This window comes from Daldinia caldariorum (genome assembly GCF_022478825.1).
Source record: "Daldinia caldariorum strain CBS 122874 unplaced genomic scaffold F4812scaffold_5, whole genome shotgun sequence".
Lineage (NCBI taxonomy): Eukaryota > Fungi > Ascomycota > Sordariomycetes > Xylariales > Hypoxylaceae > Daldinia > Daldinia caldariorum.
Window position 1 is genome coordinate 168375 of NW_025953041.1, and position 24123 is coordinate 192497.

The 24123-nt window shown below is 46.7% G+C and overlaps 8 protein-coding genes and 1 pseudogene across 9 annotated transcripts; 3 read left to right on the forward strand and 6 right to left on the reverse strand.

Moving 5' to 3' along the window:
- The first annotated feature begins 3268 nt into the window (after nucleotides 1–3268).
- On the forward strand, nucleotides 3269–4583 carry F4812DRAFT_319751 (Alpha/Beta hydrolase protein). The gene has a single exon (XM_047931431.1). The coding sequence runs from the start codon at nucleotides 3509–3511 to the stop codon at nucleotides 4514–4516; it is 1008 nt and encodes a 335-aa protein (XP_047791429.1). The 5' UTR covers nucleotides 3269–3508; the 3' UTR covers nucleotides 4517–4583.
- F4812DRAFT_319691 (uncharacterized protein) lies at nucleotides 4584–5211 on the reverse strand. The gene has a single exon (XM_047931430.1). The coding sequence runs from the start codon at nucleotides 4996–4998 to the stop codon at nucleotides 4651–4653; it is 348 nt and encodes a 115-aa protein (XP_047791430.1). The 5' UTR covers nucleotides 4999–5211; the 3' UTR covers nucleotides 4584–4650.
- Nucleotides 5154–5289, reverse strand: F4812DRAFT_t68 (annotated as a pseudogene). Its single transcript has one exon. The product of its transcript is annotated as a tRNA-OTHER (tRNA).
- Nucleotides 5290–5788: 499 nt separating this feature from the next.
- Nucleotides 5789–7978, reverse strand: F4812DRAFT_319872 (PLP-dependent transferase). Its single transcript, XM_047931434.1, has 4 exons — nucleotides 7549–7978; nucleotides 7173–7463; nucleotides 7048–7092; nucleotides 5789–6998 (listed from the first exon to the last, which is right to left on the reverse strand). The coding sequence occupies exons 1-4, from the start codon at nucleotides 7606–7608 to the stop codon at nucleotides 5868–5870; spliced, it is 1527 nt and encodes a 508-aa protein (XP_047791431.1). The 5' UTR covers nucleotides 7609–7978; the 3' UTR covers nucleotides 5789–5867.
- On the reverse strand, nucleotides 7979–9433 carry F4812DRAFT_319871 (uncharacterized protein). Its single transcript, XM_047931433.1, has 3 exons — nucleotides 9154–9433; nucleotides 8332–8998; nucleotides 7979–8284 (listed from the first exon to the last, which is right to left on the reverse strand). The coding sequence occupies exons 1-2, from the start codon at nucleotides 9176–9178 to the stop codon at nucleotides 8397–8399; spliced, it is 627 nt and encodes a 208-aa protein (XP_047791432.1). The 5' UTR covers nucleotides 9179–9433; the 3' UTR covers nucleotides 7979–8284; nucleotides 8332–8396.
- Nucleotides 9434–10510: 1077 nt separating this feature from the next.
- On the forward strand, nucleotides 10511–15006 carry F4812DRAFT_422082 (uncharacterized protein). The gene is made up of 3 exons (XM_047933619.1): nucleotides 10511–11952; nucleotides 12008–13167; nucleotides 13229–15006. Exons 1-3 carry the CDS (start codon nucleotides 10833–10835, stop codon nucleotides 14423–14425), a joined length of 3477 nt encoding a protein of 1158 aa, XP_047791433.1. The 5' UTR covers nucleotides 10511–10832; the 3' UTR covers nucleotides 14426–15006.
- A 279-nt stretch (nucleotides 15007–15285) lies between these two features.
- On the reverse strand, nucleotides 15286–17830 carry F4812DRAFT_457664 (major facilitator superfamily domain-containing protein; the record flags this gene model as incomplete). Its single annotated transcript, XM_047937210.1, has 3 exons — nucleotides 15286–15459; nucleotides 15567–15973; nucleotides 17680–17830. 3 exons carry the CDS (start codon nucleotides 17828–17830, stop codon nucleotides 15286–15288), a joined length of 732 nt encoding a protein of 243 aa, XP_047791434.1.
- Nucleotides 17831–18996: 1166 nt separating this feature from the next.
- Nucleotides 18997–20654, forward strand: F4812DRAFT_319941 (uncharacterized protein). The gene is made up of 3 exons (XM_047931436.1): nucleotides 18997–19918; nucleotides 20010–20330; nucleotides 20408–20654. The coding sequence occupies exons 1-3, from the start codon at nucleotides 19346–19348 to the stop codon at nucleotides 20489–20491; spliced, it is 978 nt and encodes a 325-aa protein (XP_047791435.1). The 5' UTR covers nucleotides 18997–19345; the 3' UTR covers nucleotides 20492–20654.
- F4812DRAFT_319924 (putative MFS monosaccharide transporter) lies at nucleotides 20550–23265 on the reverse strand. The gene is made up of 4 exons (XM_047931435.1): nucleotides 22507–23265; nucleotides 22404–22431; nucleotides 21319–22335; nucleotides 20550–21242 (listed from the first exon to the last, which is right to left on the reverse strand). Exons 1-4 carry the CDS (start codon nucleotides 22564–22566, stop codon nucleotides 20818–20820), a joined length of 1530 nt encoding a protein of 509 aa, XP_047791436.1. The 5' UTR covers nucleotides 22567–23265; the 3' UTR covers nucleotides 20550–20817.
- Nucleotides 23266–24123: the final 858 nt, after the last annotated feature.

Consider the following 24123-nt stretch of genomic DNA (forward strand, 5'->3'; position numbering starts at 1 on the left):
CAGTTCAATCCCGTACTTCTAATGTAGCCATTTTTGTGAATCAATCCGAAATCAATGCCTAAAATTGCCAATCTAATGTAAGCAAACCCCTTGCGTGACGCGGCAGCTCTAGAGTCGACGGTGCCACCTCGGTTCATTAACATTTTCCTTATTTGCAAAAATTTTTTTTTTATATTTTTGTTTGCTCCTTTTCTTTCTAACATCAATTCGCAATTCGCTGACGTTGTTGATGCATTATTAATATATTTCGCGAGCCTCTTCTAATCCACCCTCCTACTCCTCCATTACGGACTACTACCGATAGATACTCAGTAGTATAAAGCTACCTCTTGAGGTGTCTCATCCTATTATAAGGTAAATTAATAGCAATCACCGCTAGCTTGGTCATTGAGAGAATTGGGAGATCGCTGCGCCTTTTCGATAGAGTTGAGCGTATTTACGATATAGATCGAAGACTTACCGCCATCCTGGTTGAAATACATATGAAGCCTTCCATCTGGATTCCACTTATCATCACCCCGATATCTCTAGTAAGATCTTGTGGAGCAGATCTATTTTATAATGCCTAAATATGGCAATTCTCTAGCAAAAGGAGCGATGGTGTGTATGTTTGGTACTTACCAAGCTCTCAGCCTGCAAACCTTCCTCGTGGACTAGGCCCTATCTATACCCTACTTTAAATTTAGATCCTTGATACTATAAAACCTAGAGAGACTGCCTAGTGGCCTTATGACTGGGATTGAGTTGCCGCGACAGTTGGGTAGGTACAGAGGCGTGAAAGCAGGCCTAGAACATTCGGGTCATTTAAACCTTACTAGCCCCTCCCCCTCCTCCCTCTATGATATCGTCGTGAAAGAATCACTAACATACGTGGCTATGAATAGGACTTCTCGCGAAGACTCAATTTTATCTTACCAGTGTCGTGGGTGGATCTGAAGATATGTAGAATGATTCTGAAGTTAGTAGGATGACCTGTTAAAACAGCTCCTTGAAGGCAAAAAGGCATGGGCTAGTCAATAAGTCCAAGAATTGGCGTCTAGGCGATATCGCTCCATATCTCTCCTGCTTTGCCGATACCTTAACGATAGAACGACCGAATCAACCGCACCGTCTCCAAATTCAAGAAGTATAACACATCTTACTTCTCCGATACCATGTGCCGGCAGTAGCCCAAACTCTCCTTGACTCAAGCCCGAGGACCCTAAACTGCGCCGGTCCCTCATAACATCTCGCTCCTTTACACACCTACGAATGTACTAGGCTATGCCCAGCAGGAAGAGAGGAAGGATATCTGCACTATATTTATAGCGCGAAAGTCTTTCCTGCCTCCATCGACAGCTGATCGACTTTCAGTCTTGTTAGCATTCGTGCCAGATGTGTCTTGAGATCGCCCTAAATAGGTGCGGCACAAAATAGTGTCCGGCAGATCGGCTCAAGACTATGGTGGATCCTAGCAAACCTAACAACTCGGTATTCTATCTATCTATATTACTCACTAATATTAGTCTAGTGATCAGAGTTGAAGGCGTGATTCCTATTACTAGCGTTCTTTGTGTTTATCTCCTGCTCAATCTTTAACCGAGAAGCTTAACGCCTAAGCCTCTGACCCGTGGGGCTCGTTCCCAAGTTATTGACCTATGCTAGCTAATTCGATGGTACCATTCGTCTCGTCGGTCTTCATTATCCGCACGATCTCCTAGTATCGCGATTCGCAATGGCGGCTCTCACCCGCGAGGCGCTACCCAGGTGATATAGGTAGCAGAACCATTTCCGTTTGAGATCTAGTTACTAACGCTTAACTCTCCTTTGACGGGGTTCGGGGAAGCTAGAGCACCGATGAGACTCAACCCGAGACGATAATTAAGCGGTTCGATATCATATCAGGCTGATATAGGACACTATTTCAGGGACTAGCAAGAGCTTACTGCAACCCCGGCTATCGTTTCCATGAGATCCCATTCGGCCGTGTGCTTGTTAGACCAAATTGCTCGCCGATTATCTAGGAACTTGAATCTAGGAATAGATATTAAGTTTAATACTGCGGCTCCCCCAACCTTATGGCAACTGAACCCATCCACAATCCGTTTAGCAGACATGACGCGTATGGGTTGAATCCTTCGAAAATGCATTCTTGCATATTTTCGCTGTCCACAGTCAAGAGGAGTAGAAACATGAAAATTTTCCTCCATCGCCAACACCTTGTTGCCTCGTGTCATATTGTTGAGCACCCAATTTTACAACGAATGAGCCGCGTTAGACTCTACATAGTAAAAGCCCCCACAACCTGCATCGGCGAAGAAGCATTACATCTAATCCATACCAATTTTTACACGTCTCAACTACTCCAGTCCCCCCTTATTCATTTATAACCCACCCAGGTTCTTGCACGTAGTCTTTAGAGTCTGCTACTTAGCAGGAGCTTTGTCGCGCATGGGATAATGGCCTGTTGCGTTGATATAGTCGGCCAGATTGTATTGACCATACCCTAATTTTTTTTTTTTTTTCTTTTCAGTTTACCCCTCTAATTCCAGGGGCTGGATGGCACCACAGCAACCCCGCGGGATATAGGGACCCTCACCGCCCCGTTTCCAAGGGAGTGAAGATGAGACAACTTACTGTGTATTCCAATTGCGAACCAGTTATAGCTGCAAGCATCTTGAGTATACTCTGAATAAGGCCGGTCTTCTTGACCGCTTGAACGCATCGGGTTTGCCCTTGCCTACCTAATTTAGTCTCCGAAATATGCCGTAGTTGTGCGTTCGGAGTAAGATTCCACACGTGGTAGTCCGGGGTAATATCAAAAAAGGCATCTTATTTGAACAACTTCAGGTCCCTATTCTATGAAATTCTCTCGCAACAGAACGAAAAAAGTTCCAGTTTATAGTTTATTACTACCTGGGGCCTTTATACTAATTAGTGATGGTATACTTCACACCGCTCGTGCTGTGGGTAAGTCTCATGCATCGACGTTGCATTGGACTATTATTCAACATCAGGAATATACATGGGTATGTTTTCGACGGTTCTGAATTGTAGGGATTCTGACGAATCAGATAGGTGCTTGTCTACGATCTTTCTTTCTTTGTAACCAACATGATAAAATCAGATATGTGTCTATATAAATCCTTTTCATGCAAGCAAAACGTTCTTAATGGGGCTTTACTACCTCGTATAGTCGCCCGTTAGCTGCTTGGGGCGCCAAGTTTTGATGCGACTGGAGCCAGCCTACCTGTTTGTCATGATTTCCTTGACATGTCTGTGCCATGCCCATGCAGATTCGCAAGCGCACATGGCACGACCCTGGCTCCCGTAGATATAGAAATCCCAAGAGGTTGGAATATTTATAAGTAGAACAAGAGCCACCGATTTTACTTGAAAAACCAGTTCTCTAGTCGTCAGTTACATCCGAAGCGTTGTGTATATACCCAGGAAGCATTCAACTCAGGTCACAACTTAACATAATTCAAATCCATATTTACTCATACCATTCAACAGAAAGACGCTCACGATGTCAACTGAAGTGAAGCACAACCTCAAGTACCACCCCGAGTTCGGGGCGTTCTGGGAGAAGCTTGTCGCCGCTGGCGCAGCCGCAGGACCTGCAGAGCCATCGCTAGAAGAATTACGTGAAAGCAACGACACCTTTATGCGTACTATGTTCGCTCAGTTCGAGCCGGTACCCTCTGTCGTCAGGACCAAGTACACAACCAAGTCATACGATGGTGCTGAGATCGATGTCTACCGGTATGCCACCGAGGAACACAACTCCAGCAAAACACCGCTACCAGCTGTCTTACACATACACGGCGGTGGTATGATGGGCGGAAGTGTCGACATCTTCGCGCGCTACATCAACAACTTAGTCGACAGGACTGGTATCCAGTTCTTCGCTGTCGAATACCGCCTCGTCCCTGAACACCCTGACCCTACCCCTGTCGAAGATAGCTACGCGGCAGTGAAATGGATCCACGAGCACGCCGCCGAATTCAACGTCGACACGGCACGGCTGGGTGTTATGGGAGACAGCGCAGGTGCCGGTCTTTCCGCAGGTGTATCGCTACTAGCGCGCGACCGCGGCTTACAACCCCCGATTAAGAAGCAAATCCTCGTCTACCCTATGCTTGACGACCGAACCATCTTCGCCTACGACGCACCCGATTACAAGAGCCCGCTGAAGGACCTTGTAATCCTCCACACAAACACCCTCATCCGCTGCTGGCGGTGGCTCCTCGGTGATAAGGCGGGCAAGCCCGACGCCGACGTAAGCATCTACGCGGCGCCGGCGCGAGCGAAGGACCTCAGCGGACTGCCAGCGGCGTACATCGAGGTCGGCAACCTCGATTGGTTCAGGGACGAGTCCATCGACTACGCCAAGCGATTGTCGGACGCACACACGGAAGTCGAGCTGCACATCCACCCCGGTATGCCTCACGGATTCGAGGTAGCCGGACCCATCAGCACAGCCAAGAAGGCCGTGGAATTACGAGTCGACGCCATCAAGGCGCTTGCTCATTAGGATATACCTATACCTGATAGATAAAGAAAGAAAAAGCATCACTCGAGTAAAACCGACATCTCGAGATAATTAATAAAGAGTCTATTGTAAACTCTCACCAACTTTGGGGTTTTCCCATCAACGACTTTCCTATTTTACGTGCTTGACGATAAAGTGACGTTGTAATACTGCACCAACTGTGTACATAATGTGTATGTAGTGTAGTACCTATACCGTAGCCAACAACTTAACCAAAGACTTTGTAGAAATTGGAGTTTGTGAAACCCAAGTCGAAAATATGTCGATTCGATTCGACTCGACTCCACTGGTGATCCTTCACTGCCTGGGTCGCCACGTGGACACCTTGCTTCCAACTTCAAGAAACGTGTTGGTCCTACGTTGAAAAATGTGTCAATAAAAAAAAATCCACACGCCCCATAAACATGTAAAAAAGTAGGGCATAGAAAGCATGATGCACATAAAAAGTAGTTCGCTGGTGGCATCACTCTACCGAAGCGAGAAATAAGTAATATCAAAAAGATACGGAAAAAAAAAAAAAAAAAAAAAACACATAGCAAGGGAAAGGCCGAAGGAAAAAGAAAAGGGAAAAAAATGATTTGGTTGCTAATCCCAGTTGACTGGGAAGCATCAGGAATTGAGCCCGATGCGGGGGTCGAACCTTCAAGGTGATGTTAGCATATGACTGCGAATAACCTCCATGATTGTTGAGAGGAATACATACCCGCAACCTTGAGATTAAGAGTCTCACGCTCTACCGATTGAGCTAACCGGGCGTTTTCGGTGAAAATTTGGCTTGAATTTGCGGCATATATTTCGTGTTCCGCTGGCGTAGATCCGTACCGAAAAGCAAAAAATGTCATAGCCAATCATGGGCTCCAGTCTCCAGTTTCGAAGTGGACACCGTATGTAGTCCGAAAACATATTCTCTTGTCTTATTCGGGCTCGAGTATCCTGCTACAGTCCCTTACATAAACCACTGCAGGAAGTTATAAGTAAATGTTCGAGAATATATTCCATGCGTTGAGGATCATGAAGGCTTTATTTGAACATTTTGATACCTACCTAATGCAAACGTTCACCAAACATAGAGTGACTATCATTTCGGCTTTTATTCGAACTATCATTGAGTGCCCCGTCATGCTTGCAGACATGCCAGACACTCGACAATCCTTCCCCTGCCAGAAACACCAGTAATTCCTTTAACATATTGGAAGGCATATATATAATAGGGCTAAATATACTAGTTCACTACCCAGTGTCCAAGTTGTGTAGTCTTCCATAGGGCAAGATAACAATGCGTCGAACGCACAGCTACCTTACAAAGTTGAGGCTATAGTGGGTATACGCTGGTTTAAGACGGAACAACCTCCTTTCCAACCTCTCTCAATGCTTTGACAAGCCCCTCTACGGTACTCCTCAGAGTCTGCGTGTTCACTACCACGCGGAAAAGACTGCCCCTTGGGCCGGGCGCGTAGTCCACCATGAACCCCCTCGACACAAGCTTCGCAACCATCTGACTAGTCCGCCGCGTAGTTTCCTCTTGGTCGTCGGGTAATATGCCGCCCGGTGCGTAATAGAAGCACACCTGGAGACATGGGGGTGGGTTGCTCGACAGGAGGTAAAAGTCGCCTGACTCCTGCACTAGCGTTGCGAGATACGCCGCAGTATCGAACGCGTGGTCGACACGCTTTTCGATCCCTTTATCCCCGTAGTAGATCCACGAAAGAGCCATGTTCAAGGCATCGCCACGGCGCCCGCACTGAAGCGTCAGGTCTGCCAGGTCCCAAACCTCATCCTCGACGGCTGCATCGTGGAACAGGTAGCCCGCACGCAGGGTGTTGGCGCGCTGGAAGACGCTAACATCATTGGTGAGGAGGAAGGAGCAGGGTATCGGCACGTTGAGCATTTTGTGAGGGTTGACGGTCAGGGAGTTGGCGTGCTCTGACCCGGTTAGCTTGTGTCGCTGCGCTGCGGAGAAGATAGCCGGTCCACCCCACGAGGCATCGATATGGAGCCAGACGCCAAATTCCTTGCAAATGGGGGCGATCTCGGCGAATGGGTCGTATGATCCCCACACCGTTGTTCCGGCGGTTGCGTTGACGTAAAGGGGCGTTTTCCCCTCGTCCTTAGCACGAACAATAGCTTCGCGAAGCGCTGACGGGACCATCTGACCGGCTGAGTCGACTGAGACCGTGATTACGCTGTCAGAGCCGAGACCGCACGTTACGGCTGCCTTCTCAACCGAATAATGCCCGTGTTCGCTAGTGAAGAGTACGAATTGACGACCTCCGTTGCCGGAAGTTTTCACCTCAGGAAACAGGGTGTTCCGGGCGATTACAAGGGAAGTCAAGTTCGAAGCACTGCCGCCTTGACAAGTAACGCCGCCTGCTCTGGGACCGGTGAAACCGAAGAGATTTGCAAGCCTGCGTGCGGTCGCCTTCTCGACGATGGTTAGGGCTGGCGACGTCTTCCATACGTGCACCTGTACTAGGGTTAGCGATTTGGAAAAGTTTAAGGGTAACAGGACCTACGTTGGTGTTTATTACTGTAAGGACAAGATCTGATATTACGCCAACCTGTTAAGCTGTATGAGTATTTACCTAACTCGAGCTCATAAAGTAGTTACTTCCATATGAGCAACAAAGTGAGATCTTACTGGATTGATACTCGAGTATAGCTTGTCCATGAACCCCTGATCCCACGTGTTTACACTGTATCGCAAGATGGTCTGGATAGTATCTAGTAGGCCTTCCCTTCCTGTCCCTTCCTCTGGCATAGATATGCACAGCTTCTTTGCTAACTCTTCAGGTTTATGTTTCTCTACCAGGACATTTCTACCTGGTACCCCCTGAGCATCCGCAGCTATATAGCCACTGGCTCGACTTGAGGCTGCGTTGTCTGCATCCCTGATGAATTGTACGAGGAGGGATTTTACCGCATCGATCAACTACGAATAGTTTAGCTATCGGAGAATGTAGGATAATAAATATATCATGTGAAATGCGTTAAGAGGTATATTAGAAATCACTTACATCTTCAACTTCATCAGCTCTGTTCAGCTTAGAGTCGACGGTATGAGTATGGGAAGACATATTTGACGACCACAAAATGCTTAAGAAATTGATGCGATAGATTTGGTAAACGACGTTTGTGAATTCAACTCGGCAACTTGTGTTAGGTACCTCTAGGTAGGTAGGTACTTATATGTATTTGGTGGTGGTTTCCTGGAGTTAATTCTCTGATATACCTATACCTACCTACATAAGGTGACTAAATCTGCGCTTTTTCGGTTGCCCTTTCCGTCAAGATGCCGGAGATGTCGTCCGTAAAGGTAATTGCCGAGGACCCACTGTATACCTTGGGTACTAATTTCGAGCTATAACCTGGTATTCGGCACTATCGATCGCGTGCTCTTCGATATTTTCATGCAATACTTGGAAAAGAGTCTTTATATCATAATAGAAGTAGTCAACTTCTGAAGGGGAAAGTCCACATCCTATTTCCCTAATAGACTAACCCCCCGTCTTGAGGATTGTGTGGGAAGAAAACAAGAAAAAAAAAGAATTACCTACTAGGTTACATGCGATGGGGTTTTCTCACCTCTCTTACAGGTATTAATACTAACTACACCATCATAAACTGTCTTGTTCACAGTATTCCGCCGAAGGAAATGGGTATACTCGGACAAATCCCTTTTTGATAGCCTGCAATATCACGCCGATTTCATCCTAACTCTTACAAACGCCATAATCCCCAGGGCCTTGCCAACTAAAAATTCAGTTTATGCCGTATAAGTGAACATGCTTTGTGTTTACTTTACCCCTGAAGAAAAGGTATCATTTAATCCGTCCATCCGATGCATCGTATTCTCGTAACGCCCTTAGTCAACTCGTTTCTTCGTCTCGACCGTTTCTCCCCCGTTTTGCTCGGGAGTTTTGCCATTGATCACTCCTATATCGCCTTCACCTTCGTCCTCATCCCATGCGTCCACCGCGTTTTCATCCCAGTTGTCGACTTCATCCTCAAGAGTAGTGACCCTTTCATTTCCGGCTGCCGACATAACACCCTCTTCTTGAGCCTCGATATCCTCGCCAAGCTCGAGATCTGTGGGATCTTCGCCGGGAACAGCGTTGTATTGCCTACGTGTGCGCTTCCTCTCTAACATTCTTAGGTGGTACCAGGAACATAGTCCGAGTCCCGCTAAGCTACCCACAATATTGGCAACGATGTCGTAGGGATCAAACTCTCGTCCGTTGGGGAGAAACCCTTGTAGGAATTCGGAGCCGATGCCCAGGCCTAATGTGCATACGACGACGGTGAAATTGAGGGTACGACGGCGGTTCGTATCGATAATCCAGTAGAAAGCGATGGTTAGGAGGAAGAAAGTCAAGAGATGTAAGACTTTATCATTGATAACGGTATTGAGTTGTAGGGACGAGAGCCCCGCGTAGCCTGCGAGGAGGCATAGCAGGAAAAAAACTCCTATATACGTCTCGTTAGCCTACACTCTTCACAGGGGGAAATGATATAAAACTATTAAGATCCGTAGGGATAATCACAGCAAGCATGAGGGGACTTGTAGACTATGAAATATAGGTAGCATATTAGGCAACAAAGAGAAAATCTATGGAACATACCTGCAAAAGGTAGGCGGATGCGCATGTTGGAGTCTTTATAAGCTTAAACCGGAGCGGTATGCATGAGCATGATTTCACAGAGGGATATATGGTTATTCTAGCGGATCGTAAAGATCTTGTGATGCTTGAAGAGAGAGAGAAAAAAAAATGTTGCTAAAGTGGAAGAAGTAGACCTGGTGAGCTTCAACTTCGGGTTTCCAGCGACGGAAAGCAGACGAGGGATCCACTTCTTTCGTCACCCAGCCCATCGGTTACTGAAAATACATAAGTATTTGGGGTTTGACTGATAGGCTGATATGATACGTCGGATACTGGTTAGGTAAGCGATCTAGGACTTTACGGCTCTTATGTTAGGTAACCAACCTACCTGCACCTTATTATCTGCAGCTGGCCGCCTGTCCATTGCCCGGGGTCAGCTAGAGGTAAGCTACTAGGCCTAAGCTGCTATAGGGACTTGAGATTTTTGATATTCCCCACTAACTTACCTAATCTAACCTAACCTCAGGTTCCAGGTACTTATCAGATCACGTTTGGACTCTCCACACTTTTGACAATTGGGGCTTCGGAATATGCAGGTCGGGCTGAGCTGAGTTAGGATTTATATGAGAGGTAGTAGAAGTACCTAGGCGCTATTGAGGGTGATAAAATATGGTGGGCGACGCCGACTTTTAGTCATGATATTCAACACGTGACATGATTGGTTATCTAACTATCATCCGATTGGGAAATTTCACTGCTTGCGGGGGACAGTAAAGTCCAGTGCGTATGTACATGTAGCCTGTAAGTTCTACCTGTCAATACATAGGTACCTACGTTGCTTTAAATGGAATATCTACCTAACCTAGTAATTACAAATGCATTCAAAACAGTGCAAGGAAAATAAAGAAAGAATTATTTTTGAAGTCATTCGGATAGCTATTTTTATTACAAAATTCGTTCATTGAAAATGTCATTTCGATTTATTATATTTCAGGCATGTTCGTTGTTTACTAATTGGACACCTAGGTACCTATTCCACTATGTAGATGCGGCGGTTATGACGGGAATGTCAGCTATGGCGGATTCCGAGGGACATCTAGGTACACTTAAGTAGATACCTGGTAAACTGATTTGTCAGTTATGGTACTTGACGTTATTACTGCGGTAGTAAAGGATGATATGTACCCCATATCATTCAATGCGGTACCTAGCCTGTAGGTGCCTAACCTTATACCTGTTGCAGTGAGTTGTAGGGCTGTATTTGTATTGGAACTACCTACAATACAAGAGCTACCTAAAGCACCGAATTGTACCATATCGCGGTACGAAGTACACGCCTACCTTAGGTTAGGTTAGAAGGTACCTACTACAGGCCATACCTAGAGGCTACCTTACCCAAGTACGGACCATACATAGTACCTGAACCAGTTTGAACAAGGGATCCGCTCAAAACCTCCTTCGCCATAACCTCACCCTTAGAAAGTACGCGAAATCGCCTTGAACACGACCCATCAAGGCATCACCATTCTTATCAAGTTTTCTTTCAAAACAATTTCTCTCATCTAATTCAATGTCGCTTATTCTACAAATGTCAATTTAGGGACCCTAAACACCCTATTCCCCAATAGACGCGACTGTCATTATCTTCCCGCATGGCTTCCGCCACCAGTCCATCACTATAACACGCCCACAAGGCCAACATGTCTATCATGAACGGCCAGCACGCCTGGCCACCCCCGCAACACCGTCAAGTCATTGGCAAACGTCCCTTTCATAACCCTACTGATGCACCATTACAATCCAACGACGTTATGGATAATTCCGCCGCGTCGGTGCCTGAGGCATCAGATATTGACGAGGATCGCGTGAGGGCCCACTTCCGCGAATTGTATCACCAAAGTGAAGCTCGAATTGCGCAGATGTTCGCCGCAGATGGCTCCATTAATCGTGCTGCCATAGAATCTTGGAGACGACCCTTTATCCCCTCAACTGCCCCTCCCCTTACTACCGACCATACTGGGATACAGGAACGTCCCGCCAAGCGAGTCAAGAGGACTATCGACGAAGATGATTACGGTGACGATGACGAGGACGAAGAAGAAGATGATGATGAAGGGATTAATCATAACGTTACTATATCTTCATATAAATACAAGCCCCCCTCCACTACCGCTGCCACCAAAGGCCTTCCGTCTCCTTCCAAGTCCGGAAGCTCCCCTATCGCGTCCGCACCGTCGCCTTATAAACTCGACGACCGAACGAAAGATGATAGCCAGTCAGCGTCGCATGGATCGCAGGCGCATGCCAACAGCTCCGAAGATGCGCGCAAGCAATTAGAAGAAGCGCGGAAGGATACCGAGGAGGCTGCCAAACGCAGTTTTTATACAACATTTTATACTCTCGAGAATGACCGGGCTGCTATGCTGGAACAGCAGCGACTTGAAGAATCCGAGAAGCAGCTTCAGGCTGAAATGGATAAGAACAACAGCGGCAACAGCAATGCCAATGGAGGCGCATCTGGCGAAAATCATGGATCCCTCAGCAGCGCAAACCTAGGTGCATCTAGCTTAACCCTCAAGCATCTTATTGCGCGCATAGATATGAAGCGCGACATGGTGCGCGCATCAGACGCTGAATTACGCCTTCTCATGAACGAAGTCCGCAAAAACAGAAGCAAGTGGGCTAGCGAAGAGAACGTTAACCAAGAAGAGTTATACGAGGCACTCGAAAAGGTCTTGACCGAGCTCAAGGCACATACCGAATATTCGACCCCATTTCTCCAGAGAGTTAACAAAAAAGACGCCCCCGATTATTATAATTGTAAGTTTTGTGACGTCGCAGAGTCCCAATTACGCTAACTAACACTGCTATAAAGTCATCAAGCAGCCTATGGATCTAGGCACCATGACCAAAAAATTGAAGTCGCTGACCTACAAGTCCAAGACCGATTTCGTCACAGATCTTAACCTAATATGGGACAACTGTTTGCGCTATAACCAGGACATGGGCCACCCGTTGAGGCGAATGGCCAACGGGATGCGCAGGGAGGCTGAAAAACTGATTCCATTGATCCCAGACCTTGTTATCCGCCCTCGTGCCGAAGTCGAGGCGGAAGAAAGACGGAAGCAGAATGGCGGCGATGATGACGGTGGTGATGACTCGGACGACGAGCCGATAATGTCGTCTCGCGGCCGAATCACCGGTGGAGCGAAGGGATCGAAATCCAGGAAGACTCACTCTAGCCAGCAGGAGATGACTCCTGGGGTAGAGCAGAAGCCAGTTTTGCAGTTAAATGGATTGTTGGCAAAGGCCCAGAGAGAAGGTTCTGAGATCGACGGGAGTAACGGGTTCGGAACACCTCCTATTGCGGGTTCTATGACGCCCAGTGGGATCAACGGTCATAACTCGGGCATGGGCAGTAATGTAGATGCGATGGATATCGACGGCTCCGAGCTAAATGGCATGGCATTGGGGCAGGCGCTGAATGATGCTGCCCAACAAGCTTACGAGGACGAGGAGTATAAAATCTGGAAACAAGTGACCAAGAAAGATCGTGCGCTGATTACGAAGAGCCGGTTTCAGCTTTTCAATAATAATAAGTTGAATATCGACGAGCCAGCATTACTTCGAACTAAGGCTGGCATGCGTCGATTTCTACGTGGTCGACAACAGGCAGACGCTATGGGTTTGGTTGGTTACACCCAGGACCCCTCGGCTGGTCTCGGCAAGGAAGCAAAAGCAACCGAAACTCTTGCAGAGGGCATGGAAGAGGACGAGGAGAAAGCTATCCCAGATTATTACGACATCCAAAGTATTGTCCCCGACGTCGCACCAAGCCTTCAATGGATTGAGGACAGCGAAGGCCAGGTGATCAACCAGCACGAGGAATTCCTCCAAACCTTACCGCAGGGTTACTTCACCGCACCTAAGAGTAGCTTGACGCAGAAATTCGATGCAAATATTCGACAGATGCAAGAGACGAGAAAGATTTGCTCAAAAATTGGCGTTATCAAGCAGATGCAACTGCAAGCTCAGGTAATAATAACATTCGAGTATATCTCACTACTACCAGCGACATTAAACTAATATCCTCTAGGTATATGCGAATCAGTTCCCGAAGTACAATCCCGAGCCTTTTCAAGAAGCTGATGTCGAACCGCATGTCACATGCGGTGATAATATCGTAATGGCGCCGGAGGTTTGCAGAGCTGGGATGCAGCGATCCGTCGCGAAAATCTTCTACCATGCGGGGTTTGAAGAGCTCCAACCGTCTGCCATGGATGCTATTACGGACATAGCCGCTGACTACTTCGGAAAGGTGGTACATACCTTCAAAAGCTATACCGAAATTGAAAAGACGGACCCTTCCGCCGAAGATCTCCAACGCGGTATAACAGCTCGGCCTCGTTATAGTTCCGAGGAGGCTCTGCTACATACGCTCAACGAGAGCGGCTACTCAATCGAGTCGCTTGAAGGTTACGCTAAGGACGAGGTCGAGAGGCTCGGACATAAATTAGTCGGCATTCATGAACGTATGAAGTCTCACCTGGGTGATCTTCTACGTCCCGCGGTGACAGATGCGGGACAAGACGGGGCAGCGGCGTTTAATGACGGAAGTGAACAATTTATTGGAGGCGATTTCGCGGAAGAACTTGGTGAAGACTTCTTCGGATTCAAGGAACTCGGCCTGGCTGGGGAGATGGGCGGCATCCTCTCAGTCCCTCTTCATCTTCTCCAGTCGAGGGTGCGCAGCCACTACCAGGTCCAGAATCCGACACAAGGTCCTTCCGATGAGGTCCTCTTTGAGGATCTTGCACCTCCTGAGCCCGTTACGAAGGAGAATATCCAGGAGCAGATCGGCCTTGTCAAAAACTTCTTCCTCGCTAAGCTGCACGCTAATGGCGACTCACCTTTGGTGGAAGATGAAGACTTGCCTGTCAAGCAGCGACGACCCCGACCTCGTCTTGGTGCTACCGGCAAGATTGTTTCACCTCAAAAGCGACCGCCTAAGGAGCAGAATGCTATTAACAAGAAGAAAAAGAAGCTGGAGGCTCAAGCAGCTGAAGCTAGCAAAGCAGCAAACAATAGTCCCGAAAAGGGTGGTCCGAAAAAGGCAAAAAGTTTGTCTATGCCTAATGGTACCACTGGTAGCGGTAGCGGCCTTGCGAATGGTCCATCTATACCTGCTGCTCCTCCTATGGAGCGTGTCGGAAGTACGCAGAGCCAAGGCAACAATAGTCAGACGGATAAAGACGATAACGGCATGATGAGCCCGGAGAGTATGGAGCGTTAAGAGAGCTATGCATCGAGAGTATTTCGACACTGTGCCAGTTAGCCACAGTGTTTGATTGATTTTTATTGTCCCTTTTCTATACCCTATTTAACGGGATATTTGTTTTCTTTTCAGATTTTCCTTAGACCCGGCCCGGAACCCGAGGGAAGACGTGCGGCGTACGGCAGTGCATATGGCGTTTTGTTAGGAGGGTTGCCGATGAATATTGGCCCCTTCGCAAGTGGACATGGTTCCATTGGAGGTAGTTGGCTCGATTTCTGCTAATGAATTTTTTGGTACGACTTGCATATAACTGGATGGATGGACGATGACTGAGGAGGCAGATTAGGACGGCATATGGACGAGTCACGCAGGTTCGGTCGACAGGACACCGGAGATGCACACCATGTACATACTTCTCTACCACCATACCCATACGTTGCTTTTTTATTCCACCATCACGCATCTAGCCACATATGAGCTACCTATATCATACTAAATCTGACAGAGTTCCCTTAGCTTACATTTGAGAATTTGCGACTAGTGATGCCAAACGACAGTTCTTGATTATTCCGGTATATTAATAATAAAAATTTATCTAATTCTTTCCTTGTAGTATCAGTTATGGGTGACATCTTGGTTTTCTCGTATAGCATCATCATATGCACTTTTACCCTTTTATTCCTATTATAGAACTCACATAAATTAGCCTCCGCACAAAGAGCTATGTGTATGCGTTATTCCTATACATCTAGCAAATCCAACTTTAGGTTCGATATTGCTAATTAACGTCCGACTTGAGGGTAAAACTGCTACGGTGAAAAGAAAGAAAGAAAAAAAAAGGAAGAAAAGAAAAGAAACCTGTCCAATACTTGGTCAAATTAAACATCTATCCCTACCGGAGACGCAGGAAGCCATATAAGAACGGCGAAGGGAAGTGCAATAGCATAAGCAGCTAGCAGAACGAAAGGTAGCCGCCACGAAGATGAGGACTGGATGTTAGCCGTACCGTAGCAGGTGAAGTACCCTGTAACTAATCCAACAGTAATGAGCAACTGAGGTCCGGTAGTTAGAGCACCGCGGTTTCGGGGAGGAGATATTTCGCAGATAAAACCATAGAGTTGGACAGGTATGTTTATTTTTCTAGAAGCTGTGGTCTCACCTGCACTACTAACACACTTAAATAAAGGCCCTCGCCGATCCCCTCGATAATGCGACCGACGATAAACATGGCGATATGAACGGAGGCGCCTTCAAAGGCAGCACCGACGCCGAAAACAAGGGAGCCAATAGCAATTTCGTAAGGGCGGCCGAGCGCATCCGCTAACCTCCCAGCGAAGAGGGACGAAATTGCAGCGGGAATCGGGATGGAAGATACGATCAACCCGTAGATCGCCGGGGAAAGGTTACCCACATACGCCGCGAAGTCCCCCATTACGGTACCAAGACCAATGATCCCGGTGTCAATGCCGAAGAGAAATCCGCCCAAAGAGCATAGGATGCTGGGGAGGACGTGGCCCGGGGGCTTTTGAACGAGTTGGAGAGCTGCATGTTCACTGAACTCGATGTCTACAAGTACTTAGTTAGAGCTTCTCTCGAAGGATTTTCTATAACAGGCGTAGAATTGAGCTTGAGAAGTATACGATATTACTACATAAGGTACCTAGGTACCTAATAGCAAAGAGCAAAAAGAATATGATAGCCATAAAGCATTCGAGTCGAATAAAATACTGTCAGCAGAGAATTAAAGGTATTGTACCTAAAAACTTTTATGTAAACCTTATTTTAGGTACCTATATGTTCGTCGTTTCGGGTTAACTACCTGTTGATTCCGCGAATTATGGTATCGTGGGTCTTTCCGGAGTTAACATGGGGGGGCGTTCGGAGCACAGGACCTCAAGGGCGCGGAAGGGAGCCCGAACTAATGTAGCACTTGCAGGTTGGAGATGAGCGGGGGATGCGGAGGTAAGGAACTTCGTAGCAAGCCGCTCGTTTACTAAGGATGCATCGTGCCCTTGATAGAAAGTAACTCGTACCTAGGATCAGATCTTGGGCTGTGGTGTTACTTGGGAGATTACTAACTAACACACCGATATAGAAATCCACATATGTTTTGAAAGCTTGATATTAAGCAAAGAGGGGTATGAAGGCTATAATCTAGAAGTGTTGAGCCAAGATAATTCTGTATAGGGTGGGTGTTGGGACCAATTCATGTATTCATTATACGATCATGTCGTAAATCTGATATCATCTCATATCCTTCAGGTATTCTATCATCAGCGTCAATGAATATTGACTCACTATAATTTAGGCATCTATTCTATCGCAGTATGTGGCGATCTCGTAGAGATCCCCACTATGAGTAATCAGCTGAGCTATATATAAAACGATCTCCTGTAGACTACTAGCCTAGATCTCTTTTCCTTCTTAATCAACCGTTATATTACCTCTAAGTTCTCCTTTCACTATACGTGACATATTCGCTAAGGGAACATATTTTATCCCAGTTCTACTTCACTCCACGATTGCCCCAGCCCCTCTTCGGAATTTGTTGTCATCTCGAGAGGGCTTGAATCTAGTTTTTGGCTCATCGTATTCTCGCTTTTATCAATCAAATGTTAGAGAATCTCGTAATCTCGGGGAAACCATAGTTCTATAAGATCTCGAACAGTGATTTCCCCACCTCGTTGTTCTGCAAGATCTGCAAGAGCGCACGATTTAGCAATGAATCCTGTTGGGAATATATCATTTTCAACAAAAGTATATTCCGTTTTGACTGTAAGTACAAATTCGTTGTGCTTATCACGATAGACAGGACCGAAACATAATTTGAATCATCACTTAGCGCCGTGGGTATATGGAGCCTCATCATACCGGGGATAAGAGGTACCCTTGAGAGAATATAAATATCCGGAGCATGGATTCAAATAGGGTTGACTCCTGGAATGTAGTTAGTCCTCTTGGGGTGACGTAGTCAGGAGAAATCTCTCTCGAGAAGTATAGTTCGAGCATTTTATATATGTTAGGTACCTGTTAAAGATAGTGGAACCTCTTTGGAAGAAGCAGTTGACATTAAATAACTCGATTCAACTTTCCGAAGGAACCCATGCAGCTGCCATGATATTGCAAAAATTTGAATAAGGGCATCAGGTTGAAGGCTAGTTTTATAAATACTGTATGAAGACCTTGATTCAGGTATCAAAATACATATACACCTAGCCACTGGTTGCGACTGTAGCCTTAAAGTAGCTCTTAGTTCGAGCTCGGTTAGGAACTTGAGAAGACGGTCCTGGCGCCGATGTGTGCCACCGTCAAAGAGTAAGAAAGCTCTGACAGATACGGTCTTGATGCAGATATTATCTTGTAAGCCATGTCGACGAATTGGAGGACGTTGCTCACTAGTCCGAATACAGCAAGAGCTTCCATCTTGAAGATCCTGAGCACGACGTTAACCTTCTTTCATCGACCCTTCTGCTGACAATGCATGAGAAGTTGCATGTCGGGAAGGAATGATCGGGGACGTCGGGATAAGAAACAGGTAAATCTAGGCTGTGTGTGAATGAGGGGCAAATGGATTGACGATATTCCATATGTTGGCAACATGATTGGCTCTATTAAATCAATCCCTCTTTCAGCTCCGTCTTATTTGCATACGGGAGCGTTACATTCCTCCCATCCCGCACTTGGGGCTCGGGACATCCCGACTGGTTCATGGCTCTGGAATTAGTATGAGGGTTTAGCTTTCCTTTTAACCGGTGGGGCACGTTGATACAAAGATCCAGTTCCTTGCGCATGGGTTAGTTGTAAAACCTCTTCATTACCCATTGAGTGGGTTGGGTCCGCGGCTATCTCAGTCATGTGATGCCAATAGAGCGTCAAGGACTCAAGGAACGGCCGATGATGCCCGCCCGACAACTCCCGCTCCGGTGTGCAAGGGGCGGCCGATGATGCCCGCGCTGACCTGCGTCCCTCAGGTTCAAGATTATCTCATCAAATTTACTATATCCTCAAGCGCGAACTTGCTACAGTACTTTTCCCACTTATACCAACAAATCAAACCCTCGAAAAGCGTCAAAGCATGCCACTTTAGGAATAGTCCCAACTACTCAGCTAATTAAATTTGAATGTGGCAAGGTAGGTTGAGGGACAGCTCCTATTCCAACCACCATTACGCTCCTTTCCTCCTATACGATTTATCTCGTTAGGCGTCTAACCACATTGATCAAAATAGAGATTCGTTTGATTATCAATGTAATAGAATGAGAAGAGCTTAGAGAAATATGATGTTATGACTATAGTAGCAACTAGAACAGTTGCGTCTTCCGATCTGGAGGCTTTGATGGTTTGGAGTAAATTGAATAAGGTGCCCAGGTAGGAACGAATCAGATAATCAACGCAGATCGGCAGATGCAGAATCTATTGAATACAATACGACGTAACCAGAGTTGACCACATTTTGGGTCCCGGGATAATCCAAGGGGAGTTGGAAAGTATGCAGACCCACAACAGCTGCGAGGTAGGCTTTGCTCTAGAAAGCCCGTAACTTGTCATATGTGAGGATAGGATGCATACTATTATGCATCATACCTAGTATACATCGTACCTGCGGCCTCCTATCCTCACATAGTGCCACTTATTATGTCCTCAGATGCTACGTAGATACAGGTACATACTCCACTTATACCAATAAGTCGAGACTTCAATAACGGTCAAGGTATACTGTCTGGGGAACCGTTTTGACTCTTTCGGGTCTGTTTGAAGAGCCGTTGAATTATAAAAAGACAACTTTCCACCCAAACCTTGTTGCTGTTGTACGTAGAGCAAACTCAAGGATTTCCGAGAACTTCACATCCAATTCAAGTTTCCGCGGTTGAAAATATCACGCGTTGAACGACATTCCATACATAACGCCATCCAAAAGTTAGCTGCTTCCTTTCAGTTATGGCAGGGTCAACCGTTCAGTCGCCTGGTAATGCAGGTGTGGTTACCCAGCTTGCCCGGTCAGTGGGCTTCTCGAAAGCCTACAACTTCTGGCTGTGGGCTGTCTTCGGCGGTGTTCTACTTGGATTCTCCCTCTCCCGGTTGCGGTACCTCGATTTTCATGGCGTCTTCTGCAGCGGTCCGGGAATGGCCAGGGGTAACATGGGAGCCGCCACGCCTGGTGAATGTTTCTACTACTTAAACATCACCGCCGATCAGATTGCCATCAGAACACACCTGTGGTGTGTGCTTCCCGCCGCCCTGCTCGCCTTCGGACAGTTTGTACCCATATTCAGACGCAAAGCGCTCTGGCTCCACCGAATCAACGGTTGGATTGCGACCGTCCTATCCCTTATTGGCGCTTGCTCTGCATTTCCGATGTTGAGGCATACGATGGGCGGCAGTACTGAAACCCAGTCGATGAACCTCCTGTTATGGGTCATCTTCGTTACTGCGGTATACAAGGGCGTTACTGCCGCTAGACAACACAAAATCCAGGAGCACCGCGACTACATGTTGCGCGCTTGGTCTTATGTATGTCCCACAATTGCCCTCCTTTCCCACCTTATTCCTACTAGATATGTGAACGTCGGCAGTATGTAGATTGCTAACTCATTTCGTCTAGGGTGGATCTGTCATTACCCTCCGAATTATCATGTTGGCGACTTCCATCGTTATGTCGTACATGGGTAACTGGTATGTCGCTATACCATGTGACAAGATCGAATACTTGATGGATGCTCAGAACGCCACCATGGCTGAGTACCAAGCCAAGTATCCCGACTGTGCACCCCAGTGGACTGGAGAGGACCCGAATAGGCACGTTGCTGTTCGCGTATATGTCCTGGAAGACGACCCAGTGGGCGTTGCTGCTGCCCACGCCCACTGCTTCGCCATGTCAGGCTATGTAGCCATCATTTTGCACTTCGTGATAACCGAAGCCTACGTAAGTCTTAGTTCTGAGCAGCGAAATAGGTATAGGTGTTATATGGTCTCAAACACGACTAACACATTCTTCGTTAGATCCGCCTCACTTCGCCCGAGCGCAAACTCTCCAAGGCCATTGCCGCTGGAGAGACTAACCACGCTGCCAAGAAGGTGGAATAAAGCTCGCGCAACGAGCTTCTGACAACGCAATTTCAGTCCCTACAAAACAAAGACTGAGTACCAACATAAGGCTCTCCCACAGGCTAGATTTGGCTTAGGAATCGCACACAGCGTGTGTAGGTTGTAGCATGTGACCCGAATATACCTATATGGATATAAACTAGGATAAGAGGTCGGGGTTAACGATACCATGAGATTACGGGGCTGAGGGAAATTAGAGATAGTGAGATAGACCCTCTTTATACACATACTCAAATTATTGAGTAATATCTGTAAGCCCTCAGCGTATAAGTGTAGTCTGTGGCGCAATGCTAGAATGGCATAAACTAGGATGTGGAGGCATGCGATGGAGGGCTAGTTGAAGGGGTTGATGCTATTGCCTGGCCCTTATCGTCTGCCTTCGTGATGCTCCCGTTTTCCTCATCCTGTGCTGCTAGAACAGCTTGTTCTCCGTCGATCCGAGTCTCGTCAACAAGAACCACCTTATCCCCAAAAGCTTGCGCAATCTCCTCAAGCGTCTTCCGGCGTGTTTCTGGAAAGTAGAAATATGCAATGATAAGGAAAATTAGTGTGCACCCGACGAAAACGTAGTAGTAGTTCTCGTGAATATTAGCAAAGGCGCTCGGACCGGCTTCTGTAACGGCAACGTTGACGATGAAGTGACTAGCTGCAGCAAGACCCATCACCTTGCTGCGCAGCGCAATCGGCAAGACTTCCGCACCGTATAACCAAGTTGTGGAGTTAATCATTGCTATAAGAAGAGTTAGAAAAGCTAACTACTGAAATGCGATTGGAAAGGGTTATAAACGACTCGAGGCGCCACTTACAATAGTACCATGCAACGTATAAGTATATGCCCAACACCGAGAAACCCTTGCCAACTCTGTTTTCGCTATCCTGGAAAACGTGCTGCATCACGGCGGAATATATCATTGTCAATATGAGACCGGATAAACCTGCCAATATCATCTTTCGGCGACCCCATTGATCTGTCAAGTATCGCGTGGTAATAGAGTTTGAGACGAAGGCAACTGTTCCGTATACACCCGCTAACGCAAGGATAGTCTTCTGTTCAATTCCTAAGGATTTGAATAAGTAAGTCTGATAGTATTGAATAACGTTTATACCCGTCAGACTGGTTCCAGTTTGGACTACTATGGATACCATGGCTCGACGGCCAAACAACGTGAAGATCTCGCGGTACGTCTTGATCTCGCGTGCCATTTCAAACTCGATCTGTGCCTGTATTAAGGCGAACTCCTCATGGGCTTCGTGAGGCTGAAGGTCCCGTCGAACTCTGATAAACTCGCGCCGGGCTGCCTCTACTTTGCCGTTGCGGATAAGCTGTCGCGGAGAGTCTGGCATGAACGTCGCTAGACCCACGAACATGATCACGCCCCAGGGGATCTGAATACCTAGGGGTAAGCGCCATTGCGTAGCCCCATAGGGTGCGTATGAACAAGCGAATCCCACCCAGTTGGACATCATTGTACCGAAGGAGATACCACATCCTGATATTCCCCCAATCAAACCCCGCTGGCTGGGTGCCGAAATCTCGCTCAGGTAAATAGGCACGGTAGCAACCATGGCTCCCACGGCGACGCCTGCGATGGCACGGCCCGCTAAGAACATTCCGATGTTAACTGATGCAGTCTGGATCGTCGTTCCGATCGTTACGATGACGCACAAAAGCTGCATAAATCGAATACGGCCCAGCTTATCTCCTATAAAAGTTTGACCCAGAGCACCAACAGCCTCGCCCGCGATATACACGGCCACCACTGCTCCCGTGAGACCATTGGAAGGATGGTGCATGTAATCAATCCAGCTTTCATGTGCGATGGCTAAGAGGTATTTTGTTAGTGAACCATTCGCAGCGGTGCTTTTTACTATTTTTGTACTCAGGACTCACTAGTCGTAGCAATGCCAGTGTCGAAACCCTACGATAGAAGATATAGGTTAACACGGCAACTCATTTGGATACATAATAATTTAATGGAAAGAGGTAAACATACGAAGAGAAATGTGCCCATCGCGGCAAAGAGGGCGATTCCAACAGAATGCCAGCTAGCCATGGCGTTTGCGTTTTTGTTCCGTCCCCGCCTAATAGTACGTAAGTAAGCTGGATGTTGAACAAAGCCTGCAACGAGCAAACGAACATTTTAACAGAGAGTATAAGACCCTTTTATTTATACCATCATCTCGTTCGGCTACATGGTTTTTGTAGAACGCTAACCTAGATGGTTGCGACAGCTGCCGGCGTCCATAGCAAGCCTTTGATTGGAATGACGCGCATAGCCTGAATCTCCGCGTCGGGATCACAACGAATTGGGGAAGCCCAATGTCACCATGTACAGCTGTACCCAGCATGTACCAATCCCTACGACTTCGGCTTATAAATATCGCGTGCTATACAATATAGCAATACCAAGAGACAGGTAGGTATAGCCTACCCGTTTCTCACCGCTTGTCTGCGCCAACCGTGCGTGCCCTGTAGTTACCTATCTAGCATGACGGAACAACTCTCTCTTCGTCGTGCATTGTAATAGACCCTAGGCATTATAATTCCTTCCACTTCCATGGTCTCTTGTCTTTGATTATCTGGCCGCATAGGTACCCAACTGTCGGTGAACAATACAACGAGCTAGGCGACGAGTTCTCTCCAAGTAATCTCCTCACTTATGGGAACCTAATAACAATGGTGGTACTGGTGACCTACCCCAACGCCTATTCTGCTTTTGCGCTTGTGGATAATCTGGGGCTGGAAACAAGCTAAGAATTCAGGCATTGTATTGTACTGGGCTGATCTTAACTTTAGATTTAAATTTTAAGTTGAAGCTGGGGAAGTGGGGATAATTTCCCAGGCAGGTAGGTTGCCGAGCTTTAGCTAAATACTTTTCTACCTAGGTATTTAATAAAACATTCAGTTGGTTGTATCACCGTCTTTTTGATGGAGAAACGGGAGAGATATTAGTATTGGCTCTTAGCTAATTTCGGTTGAGCTTTTGACCGAATCTACCTAGGTAATCTGTTATTCTCTGAAATTTCCGCTATCTCTTTTTTACCGTCGCATTTAACTTCCACACATCGATCCCTCTTCTACCGAATAGTGCTGTAACACCAGATTCAGTCCCCCAGTCGCGCCCACTCAACAGTGCTAGAACCAATGTTCGATTTCCTATGAAAGTTTCATATCATTAGAAAATACTAATGTTAAGAAAAGTGGGTTATCAAGGACGTTTAAAGCTTAGGGTAGAGGTAATGTTCTTTTAATCTAGTCAGTTAAGAGTTTTGATAGCAAAGATACTATTGATAGGATATACATTTTATTATATTGTTCCTCTTTCTCATACATCGAGAAGTATCTAAACTGATCTAAACTTTTAATCGACCCTAACAGGTAGCTATTTGAATGAAGTATATTACCGAGGCTTTTATATTACGCTCCGTGTAGCTTCTTTAACAGGTACCTAATGAGTATGCTCAGTTGTTTCATTTATTTTACCCCGCCTTACCTGGTAATGTCGTCAGTGGACTTGGGTTGTTCTCATGCACTGCACAAAGTAAATATCGGGTTTTTCGAAAAGCAAGTTGTTATATTTCACAAAGGCGGCGGCCGGAATGGATCTTAG